The 8436-nt window shown below is 48.3% G+C and overlaps 1 protein-coding gene across 1 annotated transcript; it reads left to right on the forward strand.

The window, feature by feature from the left end:
* The first annotated feature begins 3257 nt into the window (after nucleotides 1-3257).
* LOC127291876 (protein DETOXIFICATION 54) lies at nucleotides 3258-7858 on the forward strand. Its single transcript, XM_051321195.2, has 2 exons — nucleotides 3258-4314; nucleotides 6871-7858. Exons 1-2 carry the CDS (start codon nucleotides 3346-3348, stop codon nucleotides 7456-7458), a joined length of 1557 nt encoding a protein of 518 aa, XP_051177155.1. The 5' UTR covers nucleotides 3258-3345; the 3' UTR covers nucleotides 7459-7858.
* Nucleotides 7859-8436: the final 578 nt, after the last annotated feature.

Genomic DNA, 8436 nt, shown 5'->3' on the forward strand with positions numbered 1-8436 from the left:
TGAGAGCACCTTCCTTGAGGCCATGTACAGGTTTTGCCGAGCCATGATTGCCATGTTCTGACAGCATTGCTGTAGGGAGCCAACTGTTGAGGATACAAGGCGGCTGTTGTCCTATCAACGAGTCTAGAGGGTTCCCAGAAATGATTGGCAGCATAGATTGCATGCACTAGGAGTGGAAGAAATTTCCATTTGGATGGCAGGGTCAGTACAACGGGCATGTGGAGGGACGGACTGTCATTCTTGAAGTTGTCATATCTCAAGATTTACAGATTTGGCATTCATTCTTTGGCATGACCGGTTCCAACAATGACATCAATGTGTTGCACCGATCAACGGTTTTCAACAGGCTCATGCAAGGCAAAGCTCTCCGGGTGAGCTACGAGGTCAATGGAAATGAATATGACAAGCCATATTATCTTGATGGTGGCATCTACCCTGACAGGGCCACACTGGTGAAGACTGTCCGTAATCCAAACTCCGAGAAGACGAGGAGGTTTTCCAAGATACAAGAGGTTTGCAGGAAAGATGTGGAACGCGGATTTGGTGTGCTCCAAGCTCGGTGGGCAATTGTCCGTCACCCGGCAAGAAGATGGTCACTGAAGACCATGCATGAGGTGATGACATGTTGCGTGATCATGCACAACATGATTGTTGAGAACGAGCATCCTAATGGCCTCAATGAGAACCACTGAGAATTCCAAGGTGAGCGGGTTGCGCCACTCCCTGTGGCTTTATCTTGGGAGGACTATCTGCATATGAATGTAGAAGTTACTGATGAGACCGTGTGCAAACAGTTGCAGACGGATCTGATTGAGCATCAGTGGGCATTGGCTGGCCATGAATACCATACCTAGAGGAATACCATCTTGTTTTCATGTAGACTTTTTAAAATTTGGATGTAATAACTATGACTTTGTTGAAACTCTTTATTTTGTTGTTTCAAACATCATAATTCATGACGACGTGGAAATGCGTCAGGCCGCTGGAGGCACCCCCAGGTGCAAACGGATACGCGGATAAAAACGGTCATTTTCGCGCCCGCCGCGCGACGCAAACGGACGCACGCGGACAATTTAGGCGTCCGATTTGCGTCACCCCATTGGAGATGCCCTAACTATTCTCTCTTTTAAGTTTTAGTGGACAATATCAATTAATCAGTGAGATACGAAGACAATAACTTTAACATGCATAAGATAAACATCCATATGGGCATCACGTCTTAACATAGAGATGATGCAACACATATCTCTTGACTCCACAGGATAGGAATAACTTCAAAAAATCACGTATTAAGAATTAACAGAGTATAGCTATAAGAACTTTGATATGATGTTTGAATATTAAATATGCTACCTTAAACAAAAAAGATCATTACTTTTGTCATGTAATGAACATAGCACATGCATTCACTTTATCCCTAGTGATATAGCAAAAGAAAAGGCAAAGCCATAATAGATCATGAATTTATTGTTATCACTATTCAATCAATAAAACCATACTAGTCCCTCTAACACACACATCACCCCACACATGTTCTTTCATACAAGTTGGATCAGAACCAATACATAAGAATGATGTACATAATATGCATCTATCAATACATCTTACACAAAGTACATCAAAATCTCATAACATCATATCATAGAATAAAGATCCATCACATAGGGATTACAAATATAATCATAATCATTTTGGGAAGATAATATGGTACTAAGAATTATGAAGAACATGAGAGAAATAGATGAAGCTACTGGCAGAAACCCATAGTTCAGAGTTGGACTACTCTCCCTAGCTTGATCATGCTGGTGATGAGGAAGACGTTGGAGAAGGTGGAGATCCCTCTGGCGGCGGCTCCGGTAGAGTTCCCCCCTCCAATCTTCGATGCTACAACCTCTGTTTTTGTGATTCTATGTTTTTGCGATGCTCTTTTGTCGAGAACTCTTCGAGGCCATATATATAGTGGTATTTAGGTCAAAATACATCGGTGGGTGAAAGAATCAAGAGATTTGAACGACCGATGGCCAAAAGAGCCTGGGTGGCGCTCCCTACATGTCTGGGCACGACACCTGGTCTATTTTGGGCCTCAAGCCTGTCCAGGTGTGTTTCTAGGGCCCATGTTGCTTCTCCCGATGAAAAAATGACCTTCCAGAAATACTAGCTCAGTTCGACTTCATATAGATCTCTGAAAGTGAAAAATACAGAGAACATGGAATTCCTGTTCTGTAGAGTTATAAACCAAATAAAGGGGATCATTGGTAAATCCCCATAAATCAATGTAAAACGTGATATTATCATCATATATGTTGCAAATATGTGGAAATTCATTCTAATAAAGGACAAATTTCCGCCGAAATCAGGGTTTTGAGTTCCGAGTTAGAGAATTTCGAGATCCACCGAAATATCTGAAATTTGGAAAGATATCAAAAACTAGAATTGTTCCGTCTAACTTTTGTCATATTTAAATGAAGTTTGACTAAATATGAATTTCGTTGATGTTTAATCTAGTTCACAATTTTCAAGATTTATATAATTGTAAAACCACAAAAATTATCCTCATTAATTAATTTAGAATAACCGCATAAACTAGATAGTGTAAACATATTTATGGTATAAATTCTAAAGCATATGATCTAGTAAACTTTTGAGTTGAAGTTTTAGTCTATGATTAGATAAGCAAATTTATTGAAATGCCTAGAGTACCAAATTCAACATTGGCCCAACTCGCTACATCTTTTTATTGTCTAATATATCGTGCCAGCAATGGGTTCGATAATGGGTGGAGAAGGTGTACTTGGTATCCAGCGAACATCTCTAAGAGAAATCACAAATGAATAAAATAGTTGTAATTGGTTCTTCTATTTCAGATAAGTACGATTTAATTGTTTGGTATGCTGTTCTAGTCCACTTGGAATCATCTACTCTACACAAGTGCTTATGTCAAATTTTAAAATAGTCATGTACACAATTGAACTTAGCATCTAGTTAACATAAGCTAGTTGCCGCTAGTTAGATTGGTTTGTTCCTAAAGTACATTGTACACACTGTTGATCTGTGGCGTGAACCTGCTCATGCAAATTTAGCTATTTATAGTAGATTTTTTTGAGGAATTTTTGATAGATATTTGTGATAGTTTGTTTGAGATAATAGACAATGTGATCTTTTTGCGCGGCCTATGGGCCAGGCCTGTTCGGAAGAGAGAGAAACAGTACGGGCCAAAGGAATGAACAGAGTAGAGGCGTCGTCATTCGTTTGTATACAGGGGAGCACGTACGTTAGCGTCTCCACCAGCCACTTCCCTGGTACGCACTCTCCGTTTGCATTCTCGCCGTTTCATCTCCCGCCGCCATGGCCATCCCGCTTCAGTTGAAGAGAAAGGAGAGCGACGCCGGCATGGACGAGGAGGAGGCAGCCGCTGGCGGCGACGACAACCCGTCGGCGGCGGAGGAGCTGCGGGATCTCTGGCGGATGGCGGCGCCGATCACGGCGCTCAACTGCGTGGTGTACCTGCGCGCCATGGTGTCGGTACTCTGCCTGGGCCGCCTCGGACCGCTCGACCTCGCCGGCGGCGCGCTCGCCATCGGGCTCACCAACATCACGGGCCACAGCGTGCTCTTCGGCCTCGCCTCCGGGCTGGAGCCGCTCTGCGCGCAGGCCTACGGGTCCCGCAACTACGACCTGCTCACGCTCTCCCTCCAGCGCGCCGTCCTCCTGCTCGCCATCGCCTCCCTGCCCATCGCGCTCCTCTGGCTGCGCGTCGGCCCCATCCTGGTGGCGCTCGGCCAGGACCCAGCCATCTCCGCCTCGGCCGCCGCCTACGCCGCGTGGGCGCTCCCCGACCTGGCCGCCGGCACCGTGCTCCAGCCGCTCCGCGTGTACCTCCGCTCCCAGGGCATCACCAAGCCCATGGCCGCCTGCTCCGCCATCGCCGTGGCGATCCACGTCCCGCTCAACATCTTGCTCGTCTTCGGCATGGGGTACGGCGTGAGGGGAGTCGCGGCGGCGCAGGCGCTCACCAACACCAACATGGTGCTCTTCCTGCTGGCCTACGTCCGCTGGGCGCGCGCCTGCGAGGACACCTGGAGGGGCTTCGCGCGCCCGGCCGCCGTCGCCAGCGGGCTGGCCGGCCTGGTCCGCCTCGCCGTGCCCAGCTGCATCGGGGTCTGCCTCGAGTGGTGGTGGTACGAGGTGGTGACCGTGCTGGCCGGGTACCTCCCCAACCCCACGGCCGCCGTGGGCGCCGCCGGCGTGCTGATCCAGACCACCAGCCTCATGTACACCGTGCCCATGGCGCTCGCCGCCTGCGTCTCCACCCGGGTAAAGGCACCATCTCACTTTCCAGCGCGCCATTGCCATCGGCTTTCCGAAAAGAATTCGTATTTTTCCGACTGATTCGGGTCGATCCAATCCAACTCACAATTCCTTTGGGCAATACTACATGCATACATACCTTTGCCTTTTCTTTTCTGGAATCAACATGGATTCGTGATGCGAGAGGTTGTTATTCCCCGGTGACGGTGACGATGACGATGACGATGATGAGTTTGTTGTTGCCGCATCACACGTAACTTGTGCCGAGACAGCTGTTTTGCTCACACGAATTCTGGTGTCTTTCCATCTCATTTTTTGTTGCGCTCCTTGCATGACGCCGACAGATACTCCCTTCCGTTTTCCGTTGCAACGTTTGTATGCCCAAACCTAGAAAAAATCGCCTTCTTTTACGCAAGAACTCTGGCCAGTTCTTTTTCGAGATTCAGTTTGCTTTTTTAGTAAATAAATGATGATTTCTTTTCTCTACTGGCCGGCCTATATATGCATATCTTGTTCGTTTGGGTGCAAATTATTTTTTTATTTTTGGAGCTAAACTTTGTTAATATACTACGCAGTACTTGTATAGTATTGGGTTCTTCTACACTTTGGAGTCTTGAGTTTATATTTGGGCGACACGCAAGCCTGTCTAGCTGCTTGGGGCTACTCTTGTCAAGAAATAGTTTCATTCAATATGAGTCAGAAAAAGTTGGATGCACTACACACTTGCTTATAGCTAGCCCTAGCTAGCCGCACGGCAAAATAAATGTGGCAAAATGTGGCCATACCATTGCATTGCTCCACCATGTATTTGCCAATTTACCACTACACATATGTACTTCTTGGTTCTTGCCTGCATATACTTGCTCCTTAGAGCATCTCCACCTGGAAGCCCCAAATCGTAGCCGACAACGATTTGAGGTCCTGTCGAGAGAAAGTGCTCACACCGACGACACCCATACGAAATCCACGTCATCCCGAGCCCAGTAGAATAGCCGGTGAGTCCAACCAACTCATGTGCCAAGGGAGGCTATCGGGGTCGCCGTCCATGTCGATTTGGGGGTCTTTTTTCTATCGGGAGCGGCTATGGAGGAGTAATGGTGTGGGGGTTTGGAATTATTTGACCGGCACTTGCTGCCGGTGACCCCCAAACGTAGCCGGCATATGTGTTGTCGGCTACTATTGGAGGGTCAGTCGTGGAGATGCTCTTACCAGTAGTTGCTTCCCTGCATATTTTCCTCTCTCTTCTGATGGTTTGTTTTTGTCCCATGCATATTTTCATTCGTGATTGTGCACAAGTTCAATATACCCCCTCCGTCCCATAAACGTTGTCTCAGATTTTTTAAATTCAGATGTACCTAGACCCTAAATAGTATCTATATACTTGCTCCTTAGAGCATCTCCACCGGGAGCCTCAAATTGTAGCCGGCAGCGATTATGGGGTCCTAGTGAAAGAAAGTGCTCACACCGGCGACACCCATACGAAATCCACGTCATTCCGAGCCCAATAGAATAGCCGGCGAGCCCAACCAATCCATGTGCCAAGGGAGGCTATCGGAGTCGCCGGCACCAAACCCACACCACTTCCACATTGATATGAGGGTCTTTTTTTTTCTATCGGAAGCGTCTATAGGGGAGTTCTGGTGTGGGGGTTTGGAATTATTTGACCGGCACTTGCTGCCGGTGAGCCCCAAACGTAGCCGGCATTTGTGCCGCCAGCTAGTGTTTAGGGGTCACCGGTGGAGATGCTCGTACCAGTAGTTGTTTGCATATATAATTTCCTCTCTCTTTTGCTGATTTGTTTTTGTCCCATGCATATATTGGTTTGTGATTGTGCACACGCTGAATATACTCCCTCGGTCCCATAAATGTTGTCTGAGATTTTTTGAATTTAGATGTACCTAGACCCCCCTAAATATATCTATATACATCTAAATTTTGACAAATCGCATACATGTTTCATAAGATTGAGTGCTTATTTTTTATGTGCAATCTTTTGCCTGAACAAAGAACCATTTGCTAAGCAGCAGAGTAGTGTACACGAAACATACATCGGATACAGTGAATCCAACATATTCTGAGCACCAAAACGACACCACTCGCACGTTCCTTTCTTTGGTAGGAGTAGATCCTAGATTCCCAGGTACTGTAGTAGCAAAGGGACCTGCTTGGTTCTTTCTACCCTGCTACTTCCAGTGGTCGTAAAAAGCTAGTTACTTTTACAAGTTACAGCGACGACGCAGACACGACAAGGTCTGCAGTAAAGCTCTGCCTCGTGCTTCTTCTTCGTCCATGCATGTGGTATGTGGTCTGGTCTTTTCATGGCAGCACGCACGCAATTGCACTGTTCACATATAGCACTAGACCAATCAATGGCCCCCGCCACAGCACCTCGCCGCCGGGCCACATGTGGCAACACTGCTCGCCGCACTGCTCATGTCCTGGACAAGACAAGATTGATATCTCCCTCTACTGTGTCCCCACACCGTTTCTGCTTCTGAATACTGTTTGAATTTTTATGTTGCGCCAAACATTTATCGAGAGCATGTTCATGGATGGATGCAGGTGGGCAACGAGCTGGGCGCCGGGAAGCCGCGGCGGGCGCGGATGGCGGCGACGGTGGCGCTGTGGTGCGCGGCGGGCGTGGGGCTGGTGCACGTGGCGTGGACGGTGGCGTTCAGCGCGCAGTGGGTGGCGCTCTTCACGCGCGACCCCTCCGTGCTCGCGCTGGCGTCGGCGGCCATGCCGGTGCTCGGCCTGTGCGAGCTCGGCAACTGCCCGCAGACCACCGGCTGCGGCGTGCTGCGCGGCACGGCGAGGCCCGCCGTGGGGGCCCGGATCAACCTGCTCTCATTCTACCTGGTGGGCACTCCGGTGGCGGTCCTGCTGGCGTTCGGGCCGGGCTCGAGGGCCGGGTTCGGGGGGCTGTGGTACGGGCTCCTGTCGGCGCAGGCGGCGTGCGTGGCGCTGGTGCTCGTCGCCGTCGTGTGGCGCACCGACTGGCGCGTCGAGGCCATGCGCGCCAGGAGGCTGACCGGCACCGGCACAGGTGGTGGCGCGGAGATGATCGCGACGGCCACCGAGCCGGTGGAGGAGGAGACGAAGCGCCTCGTGGCCGGCAACGGCAGGGAGGTCGACGTCGCCGATGTGTAGCCGTGCATGGCCGACCGGTGCCTTTCGCCGCACCACTCAGCGGCTGCATGCGCGCGGCCAGCCGTCACCGGGCGCTTCGATCGGTCGATCTCTTCCGGTGGCTTTTCTTCCCTGGCATAGCTACCAATCTCTCTGCGTGCCAAGCTAAAGCTAGGCCAATGAACTAGCCGCCCCATTCATATGGCACGGCAACCCTAAATTACCAGTAGCATATTTGTAGCGCCTAGCTTTAGTTATTGTGGTGAGCCACACACGGCTCACAGTTTCCTGATGCTTGCAAGTTGCTCGCAGCTCAGCGGTGGTGTCATGGTGTGCTGAATTCAAAGCTAGCCACCTAAGCTACTACTCATCATCGGGCTGATTATGTTCATTAGAGATTACACGCACTTCCCTTTTTTTCGGTTTTGTGTGTGTTCAACTTTGGGGGTTGATGGTGATGCATTCATGCCTTGAAAAGGAGAGGAGGGATCTTTCTTACTCCCTCCTACCATCTGCTTTATGAGTCCTTCTTGCACCTATATATTTAGATTCTCAATCTAATACATATATTTAAAGTAATATAAACTATACAATATGATATTTATGCCACTAGAAAATATAGCATATGAAGTTTCTAATGAGAGTACGTTTGCATTTGCCATTGCTTCGTGTTGCAATATGAAGTTACTCCCTCTGATCCATAGGGATCCTTTGATTCGTAGAATAGGAAAATCATAGGAATAGCAAAAATATAGGGTGAGGGTGTCATGCCTAGTTGAATCCTATAGGAAACTGAGTTTTTTTTTTTGCCAAAGGAATTTTTCATGAGGTACGACCTCATGTTTTTGTCCTATATGATTTGCCTATATAATTATTTTCTTTATGCTTTGTTTATATTAATCAAACAAGTAATGTAGGTGAAAATCCCATATGATCCAAATCCTACACAATTCCTATACAAATCATATGAATCAAAGGAGCCCTAATTTTTCTTCTACT

Source organism: Lolium perenne, chromosome 4, assembly GCF_019359855.2.
Source record: "Lolium perenne isolate Kyuss_39 chromosome 4, Kyuss_2.0, whole genome shotgun sequence".
Lineage (NCBI taxonomy): Eukaryota > Viridiplantae > Streptophyta > Magnoliopsida > Poales > Poaceae > Lolium > Lolium perenne.

Bases quoted from the DNA above. Each gene is read 5' to 3' on its own strand.
- LOC127291876 (XM_051321195.2), top strand. From the start codon at position 3,346: ATGGCCATCCCGCTTCAGTTGAAGAGAAAGGAGAGCGACGCCGGCATG. The intron at 4,315-6,870 runs GTAAAGGCACCA...GGATGGATGCAG, and splicing joins CCGCCTGCGTCTCCACCCGG to GTGGGCAACGAGCTGGGCGC.